Source organism: Momordica charantia, assembly GCF_013281855.1.
Source record: "Momordica charantia cultivar OHB3-1 chromosome 9 unlocalized genomic scaffold, Mcharantia_2.0 BLBB01000009.1, whole genome shotgun sequence".
NCBI classification, from domain to species: Eukaryota; Viridiplantae; Streptophyta; class Magnoliopsida; order Cucurbitales; family Cucurbitaceae; genus Momordica; species Momordica charantia.
The window spans coordinates 6,005,188-6,030,804 of NW_028275167.1; the positions used below are offsets into that span (position 1 = coordinate 6,005,188).

General features: G+C 36.1%; 2 protein-coding genes across 10 annotated transcripts; one reads left to right on the forward strand and one right to left on the reverse strand.

Annotated features, from left to right (window-relative positions):
* Positions 1-203: 203 nt before the first annotated feature.
* Positions 204-9,932, reverse strand: DEG2 (DEGP protease 2). Its single transcript, XM_022294555.2, has 21 exons — positions 9,602-9,932; positions 8,391-8,567; positions 7,885-7,935; positions 7,124-7,197; positions 6,334-6,397; positions 5,891-5,935; positions 4,734-4,841; positions 4,411-4,488; positions 4,223-4,289; positions 3,993-4,051; positions 3,651-3,750; positions 3,417-3,496; positions 3,113-3,169; positions 2,600-2,703; positions 2,389-2,476; positions 2,215-2,300; positions 2,075-2,099; positions 1,887-1,958; positions 1,122-1,172; positions 831-891; positions 204-754 (listed from the first exon to the last, which is right to left on the reverse strand). The coding sequence occupies exons 1-21, from the start codon at positions 9,806-9,808 to the stop codon at positions 507-509; spliced, it is 1,902 nt and encodes a 633-aa protein (XP_022150247.2). The 5' UTR covers positions 9,809-9,932; the 3' UTR covers positions 204-506.
* Positions 9,933-12,197: 2,265 nt separating this feature from the next.
* LOC111018405 (uncharacterized) lies at positions 12,198-25,497 on the forward strand. Of its 9 annotated transcripts, XR_015787218.1 has the most exons (5): positions 12,198-12,605; positions 14,302-14,588; positions 14,751-15,085; positions 15,679-15,767; positions 15,851-16,303. XR_015787218.1 is itself a non-coding variant. In XM_088117537.1 (4 exons), exon 4 carries the CDS (start codon positions 20,909-20,911, stop codon positions 23,423-23,425), a length of 2,517 nt encoding a protein of 838 aa, XP_087973663.1. In that variant the 5' UTR covers positions 14,566-15,085; positions 15,679-15,767; positions 15,851-18,447; positions 18,707-20,908; the 3' UTR covers positions 23,426-25,497. The 9 variants fall into 9 exon arrangements, 7 of the variants coding, with proteins under 7 accessions (XP_087973663.1, XP_087973664.1, XP_087973667.1 ...); XR_015787217.1 differs by having other exon boundaries at positions 14,302-15,085; positions 15,851-16,230; XM_088117537.1 differs by lacking the exon at positions 12,198-12,605 and adding an exon at positions 18,707-25,497 and having other exon boundaries at positions 14,566-15,085; positions 15,851-18,447.
* Positions 25,498-25,617: the final 120 nt, after the last annotated feature.

Below are 25,617 nucleotides of genomic sequence, written 5' to 3' on the forward strand. Positions count from 1 at the left end.
TTACTTTAGGGGCTACAAAATTAAAATGCAATTTAAATATTATTTACCAAAAGAAACTTACCAATGAAAAGTTTGATTCGATGAATCTAAAATTAAGGAATCAAATCGGGTTAGAATATCAAACATACCCCAAAAAGAAAATATTGCTAAAGGAATGTCAGCTTGAATCAGTGTGGAGACAAGTGTGTGTAAATGCTGAGGGGTAAAAAAAAAAAAAAGAATGATGTATTTTACCCAACTAATAATGTTAATATTGTTACATCAATTCTATAGAGCCTTCAATGGCTGATTCCAAGCATATTCTGCAAAACTTTTGCTCCCCTTATTCAGTAACAAAAAAAATAAATTGCAACTCAAAGTACAGGGAGAGAATACAATAACATAACCTATGATAACAAACGGGATGATCACGGTCGAGCCAACTCCAAGCCGATCCCAGTGGCCTGTAACGTTGAAATCACATCTGCAGGGTAAAAATTTTGATCAAGTAGCAATATTTTCTGTGACTATGCCCAAAGGAGTCCATCAAAGCCTATTTCCAGATTGGAAACTGGGCTATCACCATATGTCCGATCTTCTGTTCCTTTGTCATCTCCTAACAAATCTACCAATGGCTCCAAAAGATCCGAGGACCTTTCGGATGGAATACCGTAATCTTTGAGTATACATGACGAAGCTGACATAGCAGTCTCCCTCTCGAGAACAGCAATGTAGTTCTCTTCGAATTCGAAAACCAAGTATTTGTCCTTGCAGGCTGAAAAAATGTCACAGACCATCATTGGAAAAGGGCAGAGTTGTGCCAAAAATGAGTTGAGATTGCTATAACTTACTGTCGACGAGGTGTGCTAGGTGATGAATGTTTCTGATTCGAATTCCATTCAATTTTAAAACCTGCAGTAAGGTCATATACGTCAGATATCTATGATCGTCCTACCACGGTTGAATCTCTACCTCCTTAGTAACAATTTTGTTTCTAAATAAAAAAAAAAATTGGCTAACATTTTCAATTGTGTTTAAAAAAAAAAATAGAAGAAAGAAACTAAAAGAACGAAACAAAGAAATTATTAGTAAGCAAAATAAAATCGTTATCAAATTGAAATTTAATGTATTAAGTTAACTACCTGCTGATTCCCCATATCCTCGTATCCGATATTCACTTCATTCGCCAAGACCTGAATGTGTAAAGACCTCAATTAAGATTTTATGAAAATAGGAAATAATTTAGGCCTTATTTCATAACATATTTTTTCAAATTAAGCTTATAAACACTGCTTCCACCCCTACTCCTGTGATTCTTTGATTTGTTATCTACTTTGTATAAAATGTTTCTAAAATTTAAATCAAATTTTAGAAACAATGCCTCGATAATAATTTTGTTTTTGATTTTCTGTTTTTAAAAACTTATCACAATTTCATCCGCATGTATGTTGTTATCTTTCTTAAAAAACATATTCGAATTTTTAATCAAATATAAAAACAGAAACAACTTGCATTTTCAAAATTTATTTTTAAAAACAAAAAATAAAAAGTAAAATAGGAATCTGAGGCTCAAAAGTAGGTTTTAAAAATTTGTTTTTGTTTTTGAAATTGGACTAGAAATCCATGTGTTAGAGATGAAAAACCTATCAAATAATTTGGGATAAAAACTAGCATAATTTTTAAAAACAAAAAACTAAAAATTTCTCAAAACTATAGTTATTACCTGAAATTAAAAAGCCAATGTGGTGTAATTTAATTTTTACTCATTATTTTTTTCAATACAACATGGGGAGGTGGAAATTCGAACTCACTACCTTTGGTCGAAAATAGGTACCTTAACCATATATTATATGTGCGTTTTCTCGAGAATTTTGATGTTCGTGGTTAAAATCAAAGTTGCAACTTACCTGCGACAGGATCACAATCTGTTCCCCTTTGAAATTTGCCAAGGAATAGCGTGCCTTCGCCAGTAGCTTCAACTAACCAGAGGAGAGAAGGAAAAGTAAAACTTCAAACCATGGAAAAAGTAATTTTAAATTTGTAATAGTTCTGAAATCTATGTTTATAATTTAAAACTCTCATCCAAGTAACATACCCCTATAGAATCTTCACATTCCTCGCTGTCAAAGGAAAACAAGAACAGTAAAAATATCTTGAATTAGTATATGCTTGAAAACTGTAAATCTTCTATGAGAAAAAACTTTATTCAAGAATAAGTACTAAAGTCCAGCATACTCTATTAGAGGTTCAGAGAGTGGAGTAAACACCAAGCCAGCAATTATTAGATAAGAAGGCTGACAACCATCAACGTGACAGGGAACCTTCAATGAAGTGCATTAGAAACAGAATTAGAACAGTGAATATAAAACTAAATCAAACAAGATTTGTGGTCATCGACCCTGAACGTACCAAGTGAACGCGAGGGTTGAGAATCACTTTAGCTTTAATAAGCTCTCCTGATCTGATAATACCAAGCTCTGCAACATCACCAGCGAACCTGTAAACAATGTAATTAAGTAATAACTAAAATTAAGTTATAAATTATAACGAAGTCGTGTACTCTACAGCAAAGCATAAATTAAAGTGAATGAAACACAAAAAAGGATTTAAGGTGCTTTACTTTTGACTAATGAGATATCGAAATGCTATGCGCTCATTTGTTCGGAAAGGTACTGTTCCTTCACATCCAACTTTAATTTCATCGAAGCTAACAATTACATCTCCCTGGAAAGAAAATAAGCACCATCAATTTCCTGAACTACAAAACTTTAAATCTGAGTTAGTAAGTTGGTTAACGTTAAGAAACCTAAGTTTGTGTAACTTGCATTTGGTTTGTATACAGAAATAGATTTCAAGAGTCATGTTTGGTTTGTGATTTGGAACTCCTTAAAAGATTAGTAGGTAGTTTAAGAATTTGTTTTCGGGAATAAGTATAGTTTTGCTATTAAAATCTATGCGATTAGCAAACCTGAAGCCTGAGCTATGCAACTCAATATAGATTATAGACTCAACTAGAAAAGTCAATGTCAAACTAATGGATGCAAGGGTCCAGCGTCCACCATTCAATTGGATTTCACATGTTCTTTCTCACAAAAAACTACAAAAAAAAACATCCAGATAATATTATGCATACCTCTTTTAGGACATTATTAGCATCTGATGTGGGTTCTACCCTTCGCACCAGTACACCCTAAAAGACGCAGATGTCAGGTCAGAGAAGCATTAGGAATCATAATTAACTTGGGGATTTTAAGGATATCAAGCACCAACGTTAAAAACAAGAGACAACTTAAGCAAACCTAAATTTCATATTTGCTGATTGTAGGCAGCCACTCTTTTTTTGAAAATACATGATCACAAGAAAGCTTATCTAATATATTAAAAAAACATAAATTCCATTAGCCTATAAAAGAAATGCATTTTCAGGAAAGACAGACCTCATTTGACTTCACCTTCAAACAAGCACGTAATGCTGGATTTTCCAACTTCTGCAATAAAACCCCAAGGGAAGGAAAACCTGGAAATTTATAAATATTTAGGTTCATGCAGACTGCAGCATTGTACAATACAACAAAGTCTAAATTACTGGGTACCTGGTCTACCTTAATCTTAAAGTAACGGAGAGTGACGAGAAACATGATAATATGTATAAGAGAGTTAAGAAGTCTCACCAGTATATTTCCCATTCCTCTCATAGTCATTCAGAAAATGAGATACAACTGTAGTCGGAATAACATATCCAATGTTCTCAACCTCTTCAGATCTGTAAACCTAAAGGAATTTTCTTGTAAAGGAACAATAGATAAAGAAAATATTGGTACCTAATGTTCGCTTATGCAAGATTTCAAAATAAAAAGATGATAGGTTATAAATAAAGTGAACTTCAAAGAGAATCAGCCATGTACCATAAAACCAATCCAATAAAATTTCGATGGTGAAGGATAGATTTTAACATTTAAGACAACAATGTCTGTTCATAGAGCTAATAAATAAAAATAACATAGAAAATCTACCTGAAATGCCACTCCAATGCATTCTCCTTGGTCATTAAATGCAGGACCACCACTATTACCTAAAATCTAGCAAGAAGAGGCAGTAACTATCACATAGATAAAGTATCACCGTTTCAAGAATGCACAGAAACAAATACATCATAAAGGACAAGCTGGACGCAAGATCACCAAGAAATAACCACAGTAATAAGCAGGATAAACTTTTGGAGTTAAAACAATAATCTACTGACCAGGATTTATAGCAGCATCAATTTGAATGCCCAACAAATCTGATGATCCATGAGCATAGCATGTAACCTGATGAAATGTAATCCTTAGATCCATAGAATATTTTATAACACAGCCAGACGTTTGACCATGAAATTGATCTATGGGACAAATAAGCAGTTCAAAGTAGTCAGAATCAGACGAGGGGTACCTCTATACGTGACACAACTCCCCTAGTCACTGATATAGTATCTCCTCCAAGGGGGTACCCCACAACAGTCACAGCATCCTGCCCAGAGATACAGCAAGAATTGAGTGGAAGATATAAGCCTACAAGAACATGTACATAAAATAAAGTAATGTAGACGATTTCTTACTAAATCTTCATATTTGGATAGGAGATAGGTATAGTTATCAAAACAAAGCATTGTAAAGAGGGAAAAAACTTAAAACTTAGAGGTTAATGCTTGCCAGAAGCAGTATTAGATGCCATAAACTGGAATTAATCACTTAATCAAATAGCCATGTACAAACCTGAAGGCAAGGCAAATTTCCAAACTTTAGTGGTTCTGCTCCTTTCCAAAACTCCTCATTTTCAACTGAAAGTAAAGCTATATCACAATCAACTCCTCTAGCTAAAACCTGTGTATAATATCACTGAGAATATGGTAAGCACAAAGATCTTGTAAAAATCAAGAATTACACAGCTTCAACCACAACATCTAACTCAAGCAATTGGTAAGCCCTAAGAATTTCAATTGACACGAGCATCAAATTATGAAAATATTTTTCATTCACTTGAAAATATATAGTTTATCAGACAAAAGAAAGTGTTGTTACTGCCACTAATATGCAAACAGGCAAAATGAAAAGTTGTGACATTTATATGAGGAATATGCAAAGAAGCTACAGGAGAAAATTACTTATGGAAACAGAAACTTCTCATTGATATAGTCAGAACTTTCACAGAAACATCACGGAAGGAAATCATCAAAATAAAGTCAGAACCTTCCTACCAAAAAATAATTAAGTAAACAAAGAACTTGGTAAAAAACTTTAAGAAGGGGCAGGAAGTTTTACAGTAATAGTCCCATTATGCAATAGCAGGCGCAAACGAAGTGATTATAAAAGGAACCATGTTGAATTTTTCAGGACATGACGTCTTCTAGAGGACAACTAACAACTTCAGATTGCATATGCTTGGCCATTCAACTTGCTTAGAAATTAGTGAAAAGGATTCTTCTTTTATACTCCGTAGACTCTTTGCTTTGGCACAAACTGGAAATTCGGGCAATTTTAAAAAGATAAGCCTGCTTTTATAATTTAAAAAATTTTAATGCAAGGACAAAAAAACAAAAAATAACATCGACAAATAAATGAACAAACTTTATCATGGGTGGTACATGTTTTCATGCCTAAGTTCACTGCAATCGGATTTATGGAACATCTCCAATGCTCCAGTAGAGTCCCCATTCACACTGAACTCTCTCTCACTTGTTCTGTAGTCCCTCTAATTTTCTTTTCCCTTTCTTATGCTTCGTTTTTTCTTTTATCTCTTCCTTTAGTAACCTAAACTGCCTTCACAATTTACGATAAATAAAAGAAAGAGATTCTTACGGAACAAGATGACCAACAGGATATCCATCGAGACAAACTTAAGAAAGGAAAACAAGCTTCTCCACCAGCAATACCTTAGCGACATACTTGGTATCATCTCCCCTTTTCTTTACTTTGACCTGCAACCGGACATAGGGACCAAAACAAACAAAACATGCAATCGTAAATAAGAATGAGCTGACATCAATATATTGTAGCTAACATAATTCTTTAGCAAAAGAAATGTAATATCTTGAGAAGACCAGGTTAAAAAGGATGATAGGACCTGCGTATTGGAAATAAGAAAGTAATGATAATGACATCACTTACACGTTGCTACCTACTGTAGTTTTTAATTGGAAATTTTCATATTAAAGAAAAGCACATAAAAAAAAAGAGAAGGAAGATAACACGTCTCCTCCCTCAATTAAAAAAGAGATAAAAGTCTTAAATGGGAAAAAGGAAACAAGGAGTCAACAGCGTGTACAGGAAATAGGTGTTATCACGTAAAGGAGGCTCAAATGCCTCAGTACATTACCTGTGTATCATGTTCTACACAGTGTGCATTTGTCAAAAGTTTACCATCACCAATCATAAAAGCACTGCACAACAGATAAGAGGAAAAATAACAAAGTCAACTAAAAACTCCGGGCCTATTTGGTATGCAATCTAGATTCTATTTCTTATGTTAATCAAATAGATTCCATGAATATTTATTTGGTGTTTTTTTTAATTGCTTTTGTATTTTGTGATCCAAAGAGTAGAAATTTTGAAAAACAATTTTAAGTTTTAAGCGTTTTCAAATTCCAACTTTTAAAATGTAGAATTATATCAAAAATAATAATAAAAAAAACTTTGATAAATATACTATTTCATGCTCATTCTATTTATGTAAAAACTAAAACATGGAACACATGATATACTACAATTATATAATTTTGAATAATAATTAAACAAAATTGATAACATATATGTTAATTAATTAATAATAATTTAGATTCAACTAAATATTTAGTTGGTAACTACTAGATTGTTTACCAATGTATCACTAAATACACTTTGAACAAATTTTTAAATTGAGATTCATTTTAAATTTGCTACCAAACACAATGAAAACGGAATATTTTTCATTGAATCCTTTGCCTTGCTTTTAAATTTCTGCTTTTAGATCGCTAACTTAACGCACCCTTAAATTAGTTGGTAACATTAACTAAACAAATAAAGGATCAACCCCAAGACTGAAAGTGAAACTGAAATTCAACATATTCCAAGTCTAGAAAGAAGATAAAAGCTAAGCCTTTCTTTTCTGTAATTATCTTAGTACTCACCTCCCAGTACTTGTATACTGCCTTTGTTTCTGCCATGGGAGGGAATAATCTGGAGCAGTATGGGTACAATAAACCTACACAACAAATCAGAGAAGCAATAAGAAACATCTCATGGATGAACACATGGTGTATATATACTCAGTGAGTCTGCAAAAGTGAGACCAATAAGGTGTAATCTAAGACAGTTTCTTGTCAAACAGGCTCCAACAAGTGAGAAGAAATAGCCTTGATAAGTGAAGAGATGCAACAAGGCATAATTCATTTCAGCAAATATGCAAACTAGCTTATACAGTCTGCAAGTAGCTCACGCATTAACTTCACCTTTTTTCCAAATCAAGAAAAGTAATATAAAAGACAATCATCTCTAGCCAATACCATTTCGTTGAAGTACAACAAGGGACAAAGGTCTTATTGCCTTGAAACTTGTAATTTGTAAATGACTTCTATCACTTGATCTCGAATATTATTCACTGTATCAGCATACAAAGTGATAATCCGAATTCGACTTGTAATGAAGAAGTTGAGTTATTTTGGTCACATTCATGTTAGATAATGTTAAATATGTAAAAAATAATTGAATCCTTAAAAGAAATAACGAATCCTAATTCCAATAGTGATCTATTAATTGAAGTCAATCAAACTTCACATCCAAATGAATGCAGAAGCTTGAAGGTAATGGTAAATGGATGTAAGGTCCAGTCCCTGTTACTGCTTAAGTCAGTTGATCTGAATAGTAAGCTTAAGCTTTTAATTTAAATTACCTTCACAACAGCATTGAGGAAAGCTGCATCTTGGAGATTCCCTGGTTCAACCTGACATTTTCAAGCAGTCATCCACTGATCCACTAGATCAGAACAGACAAAGAGAGGAAAAATAACTCCCAAAAAAATGGCAGGGTACACGTGAAAAACCATAATATACAAGAAGTATTACAGAAGAATTGATACTCATGCATTCACACAGGTTTCACCATCCTGTTGCTACCCTACAGCTATTATACCAATCGGTTAAACTTACAATCAGATTTGAGATGTTAAAAAGTAAATAAATCGGAGTAACACCAGCTTTAGTTTAAGAATAGAAGTTGGCACCATCACTTGCAAAAGTGCTAAAATAATAATGGAAAAGGCCAATTTCACAATCACTAATGAAAAATAGCAACAGAAAATTGTATCTTATTTGAATAATTTGATGGAGAGTGATTGACCTATTTCTATTAGCATCACAATGCAAGTCAATTACCAAGTGCCACAGCCACGGAACATACCTGCGGCTCAATTGCATCAACCAACTCCTTCTCGTCTTTCCTCTGCATGCCAAATGATTTAAATGCTGCTGTCTGCAGTCGTCCTGGATTTCTTCGAGCATTGTTTTCTCTCTGGTATAGCAGTGGCACGCCATCTTTTGATTGTTGAAGAAATGGTTCACGTACAGTAGATTCCCTCTTCATTTAGTGACCCGGATTTACCAGAATGTGTTAGCAAAGGAATATAACAAAAATAGCCAATGAGATTTTTCTATGCAATGGATCTTCCCAGTCAGTTAACATTAAACAATTAGCTCCCCTTTTGAATTTGAAGCATTGAGTCTTCATACTACACGATTTTAAACTAATTAGTCTGTTCACTTCTTTCCACTCAAAATTGAATGTTAATTTAGTCAAGGAAGCATCACATTGCCTCTCAAACATTTCCTCGAGCTCATATCATGATAGGTGGTATTACTTTTGGATCTTGTATTGTTTCATTTCTTTATTCTCACTGGCAAATCCCTTTTGTAAGTACTCCTCTAGCCTTCCCCCTATGCCCGACTCCTCATCACCCTTTCTACAGTTCTCGTAATACAAAATTTTCTAACCTAAAATAAAAGGAAAAACACAATTGTGTATTAACTCCAAGATCAATCAGTATGACAAAAACGTACATATGTTTAAAAGGGATTGACACTTACATGATATTAAATCTGATGTTTATTTTTATACAGTAGTGAAAAACTTTATTCGAGTATAGAAAATTCAGAAGAATTTGTTTATTTATTTTGAATTGAAAGGCAATTGAACTCCGATGGTCGGTATTGATAGTTGGCCAGAAGGTAGGATAAACACTTTAAGCCAACATAGAGCTACTCTAGACCGGTAACGGAAGCCAAAATTCATAAAACAAAGATCGTGAACGACGCGATAAACAGTAACAACTAGCTCCTGGTCCAACGAACTCACAGTTCTCAATCAAGACGCCACTGAACCGGATACAACCAAAAGCATCAGGCCTGCAATATCTCAACGTATAATTGAAAACAAATACTACGTGACAACACGCTGCAAGAACATGTCACTCCACAAGCTCAACTTTGAGTCTCTTGACGCACAATGCCTAGTTTGTTCTCAACTATATTACCGTAGACATGTAAAAAAGTAAAACTCGGAACAAAGATGACACTGAAGCAGACGCAAGAAGAAGCATTAGGCCTGCAAAATACCTCAACGTCGGAGTTGCCGGATGAATAATTGGCCGAATAAGAGCGTCGTTTGGAGCCGGAAACAGTTCTCCGGTCACCGATGGCTTTAGGAGTGAGCGAAGCAGTTGATCGCTGCAACGTGGCCGAGCGGCTCCGGGAAGGAAATGAGCGGAATTTAACGGTGGAATTGAAGACGGAGAAGCAGTTGTTGGCCACTACTGCAGCCATTGATCGGAGCTTTCTGAAATGAGGAAGTAAGAGGTGATTTTACATACAAATGTCGTCGGAGACGGTGAGTCAGTGCCGGAGAAATTTCTTATCCTTTTAACGAAAATGTAGGATTAGGTAAAGCCCGGCCGAATTTTGGCGCCTCCATGACTGCTTTTGACCAGCGATTTGGCTCGCTGGACTGCGGCCCATTAAAACTGGGCCGGAGTTTGGCCCATTTAGTATTTTTTTAACTACAAAATTTGAATTCACCCTGTGTTTTTTTTTATATACAAAATTAAGTCTATCTTTTCCTACTTGAGCTATGTTACAATTGGCCGGTTGATTCATTAGTTAAACGAGTTATTAAGTATTAACATAAATGCAAGTAAAAATGTTTAAATTTTATGTTAAAATACTAATTTTAGTCCAGTATTTTTATCTTTTTTAGTTTTTGGTATTTGTATTTTCAAAATACCCATTTTGATATATGTACTTTTAGCTATTATCTATTTTAGTTGTCATACTTTCAAAATATTGGTATTGATTCATGTAATTTTAAGAAACCATCATTTTGATCCATTTATTTTATTCTTTTGTCTCATTTTTTCGGATCACAATTTCAACACTAACTACATTCAATATATTTTTTAAAATATAGTCAAAACTTTATATTAAAAGTTCTAATTAGATTTAATATTTGTGTTAAAATTTTACAAACAAATATTAAAATTGACAAATTTTAAATGTACATAAATCAAAACGAACCAAATTTTAAAATAAATGGACCAAAATATACCTTTTCAAAGTATATGAAAAAAAAGCAACCCAAAGCCAAACGTACGTGGACTACATTGGGTAGTTTAACTTAAGTTCTACCTTTAACCTTTAAAACAATATTTTATTATTATTCTATCTTGGTTCGAAGTTTCAAAATACGAATTTTAATCTGTTAAACAGGTAAAAAATAATATTTTAATTATGGTTTAATTGATTTATTATAAGATATTTAACATGTAGATAATGTAACTTTCAAATGTGTGTATTGACATGCTGACACGAAATGTATAAAAGTGGTCACATTAGATTAATTGAAATTGATTCGAACGTTCACAGATTTAAAAAAAACGCGAGTATTGAGTAGGTAGATATTAGATGACTGAATAATGACACGAAGTGAAGTGAATGTAAGAGTGAAAATTCGAACTCACAACATTTTAGTCGAAGATAGGTACCTTAATTAATTGAATTATGTTCGAATTGGTCCGAATATATTATATTTAAATAGTTTAAAAATTAAAATATACCTTTTAAAAGTTCAGAGATCAAAAATGATATTTGGATCTATAAAAAATAAGTTTAAATTATAAATTCTACTATGGGCTCTATAAATTGTAAGTAAGTATATGAAATTTGAATTGTATTTTTAACGTCATCATCTGCTCGGAATTTCAAAGAACTATTTCGTGATTTTTCTTTTGTCTCTTTTATTTTATTTTTATCAATCTATTATTTTTGCTCTTTGGATCGATAATTGAAGATAGAGGTATTTATGGATTGGGTCGGGTTAAGGTATCATGGATCCAACTCGATTATTCGGTCTATAAATTTATTAAAAAAAAATCTTTGAATAATGCATCAAATCATTAAATATTGAAGTTTGATTGATTGAGGTTATTCCAACCACTTCATTCAAAATAATGTATAATAAAAAAATGTAAGTGTTAATATCTTAAACAATTATTTATATATTTTTCGCCACTAAATCAAGATCCTGAATCAATATTTATTTATATGGTTAAAAATGATATTGAAGGATATGTAATCCGTAAAGAGTTGAGAAATAGAATAAAATTAAAATAAATATATCTATACACCATTTAGTTTTAAAATTAATAATATGTTCGGACTGATTTGATTCAACCAACATTTATTTTAAGTGAATCATTGGACCAATCAAATCCATAGAGTTTTAATTTATTTGAACCCACCCAAACCCAAACCATTAAATTGGGTTAGGTTTATTGGTATTTCGAGTTATCGAATTTTCTAAACACTTCTCCCCGAAGACTTAAGAGTTGTATACCTCCCAACTCAAGTGGGGTAAAATCATATTAGGTATAATGAAAATTTATAAGTAGATTGATAAATAAAATCAAAAGTATTATTATTATTATTATATTTACGTTCGTACTTAGATTTCAAAGTTGATATATACATCTTAACTAATTAAATGTAATATATACATGTACGAAATACGAGTAGATATTAATTATCGTTGAATATTAAATATTGTTTTTTTAGTAGTACTAAAAAAATAATATTTGTCATGTGAAAAAAAAGTTAACAAAATAATATGTGTTGTAGTAAAACTAGATGCAAACGGATAAATCTTAAAGACTTGAATTTCAGAGGTCGGTCGCTATAATCGATTATCCGACAAATCCTATCCATACATCTTCATCCCGTCCGCCATCAAGTGTTTGGGAGCTGAGGAAATCGAAGAGAAAGTGAACCAAAGAAAAGAAAAATGGAGTCTCTGATTTTGATTCCAGCAAGCAGACACGTTTCAGTCTCAAATTCTTCTGGATTTTGCTCCGACTTCTACGTTCCTTTTACTACTGGAAAGCGCGCCATCAACTTCCGAGCATCTTGTCCGCAGATTCTCCATTGGAATGGCATTCGACATGCGCAAACTACTCCAAGGTCTTATACTCGATACGGCCCGCCGTATGGTGAGGAAGATGATGATCCTGAAGTTCAGGTTGAAAGCCTCAGAGTTCCTGATGATTGGTCGGTCCCTACCAAGGCATTGGAGGTATTGCTCTCCGCTCCTCCGTTTTTTGTTGCTCGTTACTTCTGTTTTTCGTTCGGCATTTATGTAATTGTTCGATTAGGCTCATAATTGAACTTCTTTCAGATGAATTGAACATTTTTTATTGCTCTTTACTTCTGTTTTTCGGTCGGCATTTCTGTATTTGTTCGATTAGGTTCATAATTGAACTTCTTTCAATGAATTGAACATCTTTTGTTGCTCGTTACTTCTGTTTTTCGTTCGGCATTTCTGTATTTGTTCGATTAGGTTCATAATTGAACTTATTTCAATGAATCGAACATTTTTCTTTGCTCGTTACTTCTGTTTTTCGTTCGGCATTTCTGTAGATTAGGTTCATAATTGAACTTCTTTCCGATGAATTGAACATTTTCGTTGCTCGTTACTTCTGTATTTCGTTCGGCATCTCTTTGTTTGTTCGATTAAGTTCTGAATTGAACTTCTTTCAATGAATCGAACATTTTTCTTTGCTCGTTACTTCTGTTTTTCGTTCGGCATTTCTGTAATTGTTCGATTAAGTTCTGAATTGAACTTCTTTCAATGAATCGAACATTTTTCTTTGCTCGTTACTTCTGTTTTTCGTTCGGCATTTCTGTAATTGTTCGATTAGGTTCATAATTGAATTTCTTTCCGATGAATTGAAAATTTTTCGTTGCTCGTTACTTCTGTATTTGTTCGATTAAGTTCATAATTGAACTTCTTTCCGATGAATTGAATATTTTTTGTTGCTCGTTCTTCTGTATTTCGTTCGGCATTTTCGTGTTTGTTCGATTAAGTTCATCATTGAATTTCTTTTTGATGAATTGAGCATATTAATTGGATTTGTTCGTAACCATGGCGCATTCCTGATGCTTAAGATTGATGAATGCGATGCGATGACATTGTTATCTTTATGAAATTTAAGCAGAAATTTGACGTTCTGCGATGAACTTTGTTCTCCAATCCAGGGAGATAGTCATTTAATGAAGATCTGAGAGTCGGTTTTTTAAACTGCTCAACTTTGATGTTTACATTTTATAAGGTTATGAAATTAATCCTCCAGGTCCACCACACAATTTTCTTCTTCACACAAATTTGTACTGTCACTAGAGCATGATGGGTATGGATTTTGTCATTTTAATTCATTTAAAAATAATAAAATAAAAACTCATTTTACCAGCTCTTTGATAACCCTTTTTTTAGTGTATTAAACTTTTAGGGTAAAATACACTTTTGGTCTTAGAGGTTTGAACATGATTTATATTTGGTCTAAGTTTAAAATACCATCTTTTTTTTTGTCTCTGAGATTTAAATTTAGTTTCAATGCAGTCATTGAATTTTGAGTGACATGTTTGATCCTTGAAGCTTGAATATTGTTATATAGCTTTTAATTGATCCCCAAGTGTTGAATTTGGTTTCTAATAAGTTCCTTGGTTACGCTGACAGTTAGTTGACCTAATGGAATGATGATCATAATGCGGTAGCTAATATATGTTGACTAGATGATGAATACTACCGATCTCTCTTTTTTAACATATGAGATTTAAGTGTTAGTTAACATATGATGGTGTGGTAGCTAACATTTGGTTTCTATTTGCTCTCTCTTTTTCTTTTTTAATTTGCTCTCGTAATGAGGTTAGTTCCAGTTAAGCGTGCTCCTCAGTCTTTTTTTCTACGACTTATCAGTTGAGGTATTTTTCAGGAATCAGAATGGCTTAGGGTTACCCTGCACAAATGGTTAGATGATGAGTACTGTCCAGAGGAAACTAATGTAGAGATAAGCAGAGTTGCTGCAAATTCGTACTACAATTCTTTGTTAGAGAAGAGGACAGACCTAGGCGATATTTTGTTGAAAATGGCCAGAGAATTGGAATCTATTTCCTATAAAGAAAGCTTTCATGGTGCATTCACTTCTGCCAATGCAGCAGTGAACTTAATTGCTCAAAAAATAGAGTTGTCTTAGCTGTTTCAACCACTTCAATTTTCAAAGTAACTTACTGATTTGTCTCTTTGACTTCTCTCTCTTTAAGTAGCTCTTCTATTTTCCATGTTGTTAGATCTATATTTGTGGACAAACAATACATGTATTGCTCTTGTTCACAATGTGAACACAATTTACTCCAACCAAGTTTGGATGTTCCAAACATGCAGATCGTGCACCATTAGGACGAGGACGAGGACGGGGAAAATTTACCTCGGACCTCAGCCTGACTTTGATAATGACCAAAGTTATCAAGAGATATTTTGAAGTAAACCCTGCTCAACTGTCACTCCACCACGGTAGAATCCAGGGGTGATAATGAGTGGACCCTACTAGTCAACAGTATAAATAGGAAAGTAATCTTCCTATTAGGTACGGTACGTGCATGTGACTAAGAACTCGTCTTGAGAGCACTTCTGATTATCCTGACTTGAGCGTCGGAGCCCGCTTTCCCTCTTTTGTAGGTTATGCGTTCACCCCGGAATGGCATCTATATCTCTCTCAGGTACTTGATTTTATTTTCGCGCAACAACAGTAAGTTTCTTCTTTTATTGCATATTATGTTGATATGAATTAAATAAAAATCTAAGCAAATATTAATGGGTTTGGTAGATTTTTGAATTGGCTTCTTTTCTATTTAAAAGTTATTTGACCTAAACTTTTGTCTTCAAAAAGACATAGCAGATTGACTACCACCACAAGTAGTTTCGGGTCGCTTAAAGACAAAGCTAGAATTTTATGGAAAATTGCCATTAGGGCTTCTATTTGGTTCCTCAATAGTAGTATTACTCGTAGGTCTTTTTGGCAAAATGTGCTGTATTTGGCCTCAAATTGGAGTGCCAATAATAGGACTTTTGTAATTAAAGCAGCTTCTTGATTAACTTATACTGGAGGAGTTCTTTTTTCCAACCCTTCTAGGCAGAGGTTCCATTCTTCTTGCATAAAAAGTTTGTTTCTTATGAAAAATAAAAAGCCTTCTGTTCTGAAATAATACAAATAAAGACACAGAAAATATTGCTACTAGACCTAGCATGCCAAATCTAGATGCTACTGATGCAAGTTTGGAAGACGATACGAGCTTAACGATGCAATATGCAGGAAGTATCAGCATATTCACCCAGTGGCCTTAACAGGGACGGTCTTCGACAGGCAAAATCGGAATATTGCCTTCTGATTCCAGCCATTCTGTAATGATTTCCCTCATTTGCTATTTTTCTGTTCATTGTAGATGGGAACTGAGTTTTTTTGCTTACATGATGTGTCCCTCTAGTTTTGCAGGCACTACTGTCATCAAGGCCCCCCAAGGGCAATGCTTGTAGAAGAAGACGACGCTTTCCCGAAACCTACGAAGCCATCCCGGTACGAAGGAATGCAATTGGCTTTAGCCATTTCATTGATATATATGATATATACTTGTTGTCTGAGTTGCTCTATGAAAGGCATTCTCCATAGGCAGAGCCAAGGTTCAGTTCATATCAAATTCCACTGATTCTTGGGAGATTCAGTAGGACAATTTTGGCCCGAAGATCGTGTAACAGGTATCTAAGTTTAAAGTATAATCCGATGAAATTAAAAATTTGAGGTAAAATTTGGCTTACGACATAAAATTAAACTAAAAATAACACCAAGTGATAGCAAGTTATTTTGATAGTTTTGTTATTGGCAACGTTAAATTTTGTTATATTTATCTTATATGAGATCAAGTATGGAATGTATTTTAAGATATATAATGTTGAAGATGAAAATAAAAGTAATTTTTCCCCTCTTTTTAAAGAAAATCCATGCTTGTCACAAACTGACTATAAACTAGTAATAGAGAATTTTATATGCATAAAAAATCTAATCCAAATTAAAGTTCACAAGATCGATTATACACTTTGAAAACATTACAATGTTTCATTGAAAAAACAAAAGGTTAAAACTTAAAAGTAAGTAGAAAGTTGTTAATGTTTCAAAATTTTCAATCTCACTTTTAATGTACTGAAATTAATTAATCATGTCCCTGTGTTAAAAAAAAAAGGTTGAAATTTATTAACAAAAATAAATGTATTATTCAATTGGATACCCAACTTGGAAGAAATGAGTTTTATTGATTGGTAGGTCTCACTTTTCTAATGGGCGGGTTGGATTTTATGTGTGGTGTACTTATAGCATCTGAGTAACATGTCCACATCTACAAATTTGTTAACGTAACATTAATTATTGAGATTTTTTAATATATTAAGGATAAAATTAAAAATTTTAAAAGATGAAAGACCAAATTGATAATTTCTTCGAGGATTATGAACCATCTTGTGTATTTAGCATAAGATTTATAATGTAATACCATATGAAATTGAGAGAGAGAGATTAAAATTGGTATCACGAAAACATTAATGGATGATAAGGTTCGAAATGTTGAGGTTTTGATTTTACGGACATGTTGATAGATATATCGATGTTGAAGTATATTTCGGGAAAAATCATGAAATTTTTTTGAATTAGTAAATAAAACTTGAATTCTAGTTTAATTAGTCTATAATTGATCACTTTTAACCATTAAATGTAAGAATATGACCATTTTACTTATGAAATTGACGTTGATAGAAATATCCAAACAATATTTTTTTCTTTAATAAAGATTGATGGAAATTATTTGAATAAGTAAAGTAATCTTTAATTGTAGCTTAATTTGCCTATAATTGTTCACTTTTAACCATCCTATCTAAATTATTTGCCTAAAATTCCATAAGTAATATTGGTTACTGAAAACATTGGAACAAAATCCTAGTTCCAATACACAAGTGGAAATTATTTGAATTATTAAATTAAAGTCAATTACCAAAATCCTATATACACACGTGAAAATTATTTGAATTATTAAATTAAAGTCAATTGTCAATTGATTATGTTTTATTGATAATTTCTAATCCAATCTAGAATTTAGTTACACAATGAAACAGTATATGTGAAATATTGATATATATAAAAGTTGAAATAATCATAGAAATTTTTAAAAAATAAAATATTATTATATACAAATAGTAGCGATACATGAAGTAGAACATGTAACTTAATTAATACCAAAAAGAGGTCATCCTAGACTGAAGATTGAAAGTGTTGAAGATTGTTGTTCAATAGAATATAACTCATACAAAGCACATATGCATCCTATTGGTAGATAATTTAGATGAATGACACAATCACGAGGTTGAGGGTGATAGTCATAGGCAATGTACTAAATGTCGCTTGACACATTGACATGTTGACATGTTGAGGGACTCGATATCGACACGTGGGGGAAAATCATTTTCCCCCCTTATCGATGGTCTAATAAAATATTGTTGAAATGTTGCGAAAATATCGACATTTCGACAATAGCCATAGGGTGAGTATTCAGTTTGACCATACCCAGCGTAATAAAAAACTTTATTAACCATAACTTTGTTCTTCTATACTGCTGTTGCCTATACTCATTGTTCTCATACTCGATATTAAGGAATTATCATCATATTGTCTCAAGTAAGGTCCTACATCTTGATTTCTATAAAATTGTTTACCAATAGCAGCAATCCCCTTACCACCCTCCCGATATCCATGGTCCTCATCTTGGGCGACATGGTCGGATCCAACCTCACATGAAAAATGACTTATTCATGGATTACTTGATTGCCCTACTTATGCTTGGTTGTAAGCATTAGTGTCACATCTTCTACCAGATGATCTGTCATCGTCATCATTTTCATTATCAGTGATGTCGTTCTCATCAACATTATTCTTTGAAAGTTTCTGACGTTTTTCGTGATGAGGTACTTTTCAGATAAGTTGTAGGTCTTGTGTATTATACCCAGCTTCTACAAAATCTTTCATATGAAGCTCAATAGAAGAGTGAGTTTCATTACGTGCACCTACCTCTTCACGGATTACCTGTTTTACATTGATACAAACATTCATAGCCATATCTTCAACCTTATGGTATGGATTGCCAAATTCATCATCAATATGTGCTGGTTGAACTCATTGAAAAAGTGGGTCGTTACCATCATCGTTGAGATCGGCTCTAACATCTACCAAGTCAAGATAGTCTGTTTCTACTACTCTTTCCTCTTCAGCCTCCATATCTAAAATTTTTAATTTTATATTGGAGTAGCAGTAAACAAGCTTGTGGAGCTTCTCGTATGCTAGATGATTACGTTACTTTGTGTATACTAAAACAAACGTACTCCAATTTCGCTCAGATGTAGACGATGAAGCTGTTTGAGACAAAACCCGTATAGCTAACTTACGCACGGTAGGCGCACTGGTACCATACATGCTCTACCATTTACCTGCAGACATAACATCAACAATAATGGAAAAAAAAAAACTAGAAAATCTATACCATGTATTTTATATAATTATAAATAATATAAAATATCAATAGTTATTAATTTTACTTAAATGTTACTATTTTATTTCTTGATGCAGTAACAGCTTGATTACCAAAACTCTTTTTTTATCTCTAGAATATAAGAGATACATTCAAAACTAACGTATTTGGTGAGTCCATATCAATAAGAATAAATATAATCAATTCAGTTTTATAATTTCCTTTGTTCCAAAATCCCCAGCATTAAGACACGTTGGAAATAATTTTTTTATAGATTTGATGTACAACCTGAAGTAAATTAGGATTCTCACCAATACTCGTACCGTATTGATTGTTTGGATTTTCAAAAAGTGAGCTATAAATATGATTGATACAATTAGTTGGTTAGTAACTTAGTATTACTAAAGTACGTACGACTATTGTTATGGAGAACGAAAATGACCCGAAACGAGACAAGGAGTTGAAGTCTGATTGGGGAAGACCGGCCCGGGACATAACGGGCCGGCCAAAAGAGTGACCTAACGCCGGGGTAGAGAACGAGGAAAACGACCAGAGGGAAGCCCACTGAGCCACGAAGGGCTCGGCCCCGACCCGGTGCTCGGCCCCGACCCGGGGCTCGGCCCACGGCCCAGCTAGTGATCCCCCGTCTTCAATCGACGATGTCGCCCAGGCCCTGCAACGGTGAATTAGGGTTAGCTACGGAAGATTCTGGAACAACTTCACGCTATAAGTATTGATCCAGCCTTAGAGGTATAGGGGGAGAGAGTTGACTACATTTACGTTATTATCTTGCTAACTTAAGCATCGGAGCCCGTGTGACTAGAGTCACACCGGTTTAGCTCGATTTGATTTTGCAGGTACTAGTCCCGGATCAACAAGTTTGGTGGATGCGAGGTAGTGAACCGGAGGACCGAAATCCCCGCATCAACAATTGGCGCCGTCTGTGGGGACGATACAGCAAAACGAGTTTCGTCGAAGCAAAATCCCGATCTGAGGTGAAATTTCGATCCAAGGCGTGTAGGGTGCAGTGGCCGACCATTCAGGCGAGGTAGGACGAAGCCCTGATCATCGACTTGGTCCGAAAGCGACATGAATCCTGATGAGAGCCATCGGTGCTTCGAAGAGAAGAGCCTGAAAGAAGCGGCTGATCACTTAGATGAGGCAAGACCGAGCCCTGATCGTCAACTTAATCCGACCACCCTTGACGGGGGAGAACCAGTGTCGGGCCTGAATAAAGTGACAGACCTCTCGGGAAAGGCGAGGCCGAGCCCTGGTTATCGACTTAATCCGACCACCCTTGATAAGGGAGGACCAGTGGCGGGCCTGATTAAAGCGACAGATCTTTCGGGAGAGGCAAGGCCGAGCCCTAGTCATCGACTTAATTCGACCACCCTTGACAGGGGAGAACCGGCTGAAGAGGTAGAATCTGTCCCTCTGACAGCCGAAGATCGACGGGTCAACATCGGAACCAAGTTGGGGAGTGAGGAAAGAGAAAGCCTTATAAACTTCCTCAGAAGCAACGCTGATGTGTTCGCATGGTCACCGGAGGACATGCCGGGAATCGACCGAGGAGTTATGGTACATCGACTCAACGTCGACGAGAGCTGTAAGCCAGTGAAACAGAAGCGTCGCGCGTTCAACCAAGAAAGGAACGAGATTGTAGCTGAACAGGTGGATGAGCTACTGAAAACAGGCTTCATTCGGGAAGTACATTATCCCCAGTGGATATCCAACGTGGTGCTGGTAAAGAAGCCAAACGGCAAATGGAGAATGTGCATCGACTTCACGGATCTAAATAAGGTCTGTCCAAAGGAATCTTTTCCTTTGCCTCGAATAGATCAACTGGTTGATGCCACTGCAGGACATGAAAGATTGAGTTTCATGGATGCCTACTCTGGATATAATCAAATCAAGATGCATGTACCGGATCAGGAGAAAACTTCTTTTGTCACGAGTTGAGGCTTGTATTGCTACACCGTGATGCCGTTTGGATTAAAGAATGCAGGTGCAACCTACCAACGAATGGTGAATCGGATGTTTGCAGCCTTAATCGGCAAAAATATGGAAGTCTACGTAGACGACATGCTGGTAAAGAGTCGAAAGAACGAGCGACACGAGGAGGATTTGGCAGAAGCGTTCGACATCTTGCGAAAGTACAAGATGAAGTTGAATCCCACCAAATGCATGTTTGGAGTGACCTCAGGCAAGTTCCTGGGATTTTTAGTGCACCAAAGGGGAATCGAAGCCAATCCAGATAAGATCAAAGCTGTTCTGGAGATGGATCCACCTAAAACTCTAAAGCAGTTGCAGGGACTCAATGGAAGGATAGCAACACTCAACAGATTCGTTAGCCGTTCCACTGACAAGTGCCTACCATTCTTCAAAATCTTAAGGAAGAAAGGACAATTTGAATGGACGGAAGAGTGCGAGGCTGCCTTTAAGGAGCTGAAACAGTACCTAGGGGCAGCTCTACTCCTCGCAAAGCCGATCGTGGGTGATGAGCTTTACTTATATTTAGCTGTATCCAGCACTGCGGTGAGTTTCGCGTTAATAAAGGAAGAAGATGGACGACAATCCCCAATTTACTACACAAGCAAAGCAATGGTAGATGCAGAACTTAGATACCCACCAATGGAGAAGCTGGCATTGGCACTGGTCACTTCAGCTCGGAGACTACGCCCGTATTTCCAAGCTCACAAAATAATGGTCCTCACCAACTTTCCCTTACGACAGATCTTACAAAAACCAGACACTTCTGGACGACTGGTAAAGTGGGTTGTAGAGCTCAGCGAGTACGACATTCACTATAAGCCAAGAACTGCCATGAAAGGGCAGGTTGTGGCAGAGTTCATAGCGGAATTAACACCAACAGAGCCTCAAGTATATAGTATCGACCCACAAGTGGTTGAGGAAGAACAACTCTGGACACTCTACGTAGATGGGTCTTCAAATTTTCGGGGATGCGGGGCAGGACTCCTACTAATCTCTCCAGATAAAGAAAGATTCGAATATGCGCTGCGATTCAACTTTCATGCATCCAACAACGAAGCCGAGTACGAAGCTCTACTAGCAGGACTAAAAGTGACCAGGTACGTTAGGGTCAGGAACATACTAATACTTAGTGATTCACAGCTGATTGTGGGTCAGGTGAAAGAGGAGTTCCAGGCTAGAGAACCGCGAATGGCGAAATACCTTTCACAGGTAAGAAACCAGCTCGACCAGTTCTCAAAATATGAGATTCGACAAATTCCACGTGCTCAAAACGTCAACGCCGATGCGTTAGCTCGACTAGCTGCGGCTTATGAAACCGACTTAGGCAGAACTGTACCGGTCGAGATTCTACCCGAGCCAAGCATAGAAGCTCAGGAAGCCATGAATATCGACAATCAAGGGCAACCAGAAGAAAACTGGAAGAACCCTTTGATCAAATATTTGAAAGATGGGATCCTGCCTACTGAAAAGATAGAGGCCCAGCAGCTACAACGACGAGCGGCCAGATATGTGCTTAAAGACGACAATCTGTACAAAAGAGGCTACTCGTTGCCGCTTTTAAAATGTCTAACGCCCGATGAAGCCGACTACGTCATGAGAGAGATACATGAGGGTGTTTGTGGGAGCCATTCTGGAGCACGATCCCTAAGTCACAAAATAATTCGACAAGGGTACTACTGGCCGACCATGCTGAATGACACGAAGCAATTCACCAAAAAATGCGACAAATGCCAATGGTTTGCAACCGTACCTAGACAACCGCCAGAGCCTCTGACAAGCATAATGAGTCTTTGGCCCTTTGCTCAGTGGGAAATAGACCTTATAGGGCCTCTCCCACTAGGAAAGGGCCAGACCAAATTTGCAGTAGTGGCAGTCGACTATTTTACTAAGTGGGCCGAAGCCAAAGCCCTAGCGACAATTACAGAGAAAAAGGTCACCGACTTCATCTGGAAGAACATAATTTGCCGCTTCGGAATACCCTACGCCATTATCAGTGATAATGGGAAGCAGTTCGACAATGCTGACTTTCGAGAATTTTGCAGGGAGTTGGGCATTAAGCACATTTGTTCCTCGCCAGCACATCCGCAGGCTAATGGGCAGGTTGAAGCAGTCAACAAAATTATCAAAAGAACTCTGAAGACCAGATTAGAAAAGCTCAAAGGGTTGTGGGCAGAGGAACTTCCCAACGCATTATGGGCATACAGAACGACACCTTGTACTTCGACAGGAGAAACGTCATTTTCATTATCATTTGGCTCTGAGGCGGTAGTGCCAGTTGAGATCGGACTCCCCTCCCCAAGGGTAGAGCAGTTCACTCTACTTGACAACAACGAATCCGTAAAGCTCAACCTCGACCTATTAGAAGAACATCGAGAAACAGCACGACTACGAACGGCTGAATACAAAAATCGAATAGCTCGATACTACAACTCGAAGGTCAAGCAACGTGACTTTAGAGAAGGTGATCTGGTGTTAAGAAAGGTTATGCCCAATACAAAAGATTAAACTAGCGGTGCGCTCGGGCCAACATGGGAGGGCTCATACAAAGTCACTAAAGTGGTGCGAATGGGCACTTATGCTTTAGAAGACCAGCGGGGAAGGCCTTACTACACCCGTGGCACGCCCAACACCTCAAAAGATAGTACCACTAGTTCGATATATTTCTGGACATTTTTATGTTTCTCCATTATTTGGACCAACTAAGCTTATTGTGACAAAATCTTCGACAGGACGATTTTCCTACTAATAAAGTATTCGACGTTCGACGTGATACTTGAGTTCTTATGTTCATTCTGAAATAAATTTCTCAAGCAGGGGGCATCATATAAATATCTACATATCTACGACCTGAACATCTACATATCTACGACCAATCAAGGAACTCAAAATTGGGACGGACCTAGAAGCAGACCGATAAGCTGAAAGCCAATCAGTGAAACCAGGGAAAAGAATCCCGAGGTGCTGAGAAAGGCATGCGTACGGGCCCAGCAAGGTTAAAACAGAAAACAGGCAAGCCTAACCGATCAACGAAACCCACGGGTAGAAAATCATATGGCAAAAGCCAAAATAGGTTAAAAACCCAAGGGTGTTGATTTAACTGGGGGTAAAAAACCGGTAGAAGCCAAATATGTTAGAAACCTAAGGGTACCGACTAAACTCAGGGTATAAAGGCCATTGACAAAAGCCAAGTGGGTTAGAAACCCGAGAGTAAACCCTGAGGTATAAAACATGGGCAAAAGCCAAATAGGTTAGAAACCCAAAGGTATCGACATTAGTTCTGTTAAAGTTAGATCCCAAGGCCAAAATGGTTTAAACTCAGATGAGAATAAAACCAGGCTCCGGAGACTTGATTATGGTCAACGAAAATTCGAAAAACTTCCAATTCATGAATAGTATCGACAAGTTCAAGGTACAAAACCAGTGGCAGGAACCAAGCACTAAGATCCAAAATTGGATCAAAAGCTTTTGGTAGAAGCCCTGTGCGTTAGCAACCTTCCCATTTTTAGCCACTGATATACAATGATCTCGTGGTAACGACAAAGCGACAAGTACTCTCAAAACAAAGATCATTACACAATTATTCGTCTTCTGTTTTGAGAGTGGGGGCCATTGTTATGGAGAACGAAAATGACCCGAAACGAGACAAGGAGTTGAAGTCTGATTGGGGAAGACCGGCCCGGGACATAACGGGCCGGCCAAAAGAGTGACCTAACGCCGGGGCAGAGAACGAGGAAAGCGACCAGAGGGAAGCCCACTGAGCCACGAAGGGCTCAGCCCCGACCCGGTGCTCGGTCCCGAGCCGTGCTCGGCCCACGGCCCAGCTAGTGATCCCCCGTCTTCGATCGACGATGTCGCCCAGGCCCTGCAACGGTGAATTAGGGTTAGCTACGGAAGATTTTGGAACAACTTCACGCTATAAGTATTGATCCAGCCTTAGAGGTATAGGGGGAGAGAGTTGACTACATTTACGTTATTCTCTTGCTAACTTAAGCATCGGAGCCCGTGTGACTAGAGTCACACCGGTTTAGCTCGATTTGATTTTGCAGGTACTAGTCCCGGATCAACAAGTTTGGTGGATGCGAGGTAGTGAACCGGAGGACCGAAATCCACGCATCAACAACTATAAAAAAAATTTATATTTATGTGATCAATATAATTGACTTGACTAAACTTTCAAAGTAGTTTCCAAGTAAGGGTGTTCAATTATAAGTACCCCAACCGAGACAGAATTATTGTTGATGAAAGTTAATTATTGTCTATTTTCGAAGCATTGTTCTTGGAAATACTAATGATATATTTTTTGAATAAGTTTAATGTTGGGTTTGTAAGGTGATTGCAAACAAAGTTCCACATTGGGTAGGGAAGAGAATGATCATGTATATATAAGAGTGGACAATTATCTTCATTGGTAGGAGGTCTTTTGTAATACTAATATAGACATAATATGAATATTAATCATTTTTTAGAAATAGTGAAACGATTATTTGTTAATTTAAATATTGTTTTCTGAATTTTTTATTTTTATAACTTTTTTAGAAATATTCATCTATATCGACATTTTATTGATATTTCCATGAGATTTCGATATTTCCAGCGACATCAATATTTAAAACCTTACATTTCAATCAAAATTTTAACATAAATACTAACTCACTAAAATTATTTAAATATAGTTATAAATTTGTATTAAGAAGATT

Bases quoted from the DNA above. Each gene is read 5' to 3' on its own strand.
- LOC111018405 (XM_088117536.1), top strand. From the start codon at position 20,909: ATGCCGTTTGGATTAAAGAATGCAGGTGCAACCTACCAACGAATGGTG.
- DEG2 (XM_022294555.2), bottom strand. From the start codon at position 9,808: ATGGCTGCAGTAGTGGCCAACAACTGCTTCTCCGTCTTCAATTCCACC. The intron at 4,052-4,222 runs GTCAGTAGATTA...GCTAGATTTTAG, and splicing joins TGATGCTGCTATAAATCCTG to GTAATAGTGGTGGTCCTGCA. The intron at 2,704-3,112 runs GTATGCATAATA...TTTTCTTTCCAG, and splicing joins CTAATAATGTCCTAAAAGAG to GGAGATGTAATTGTTAGCTT.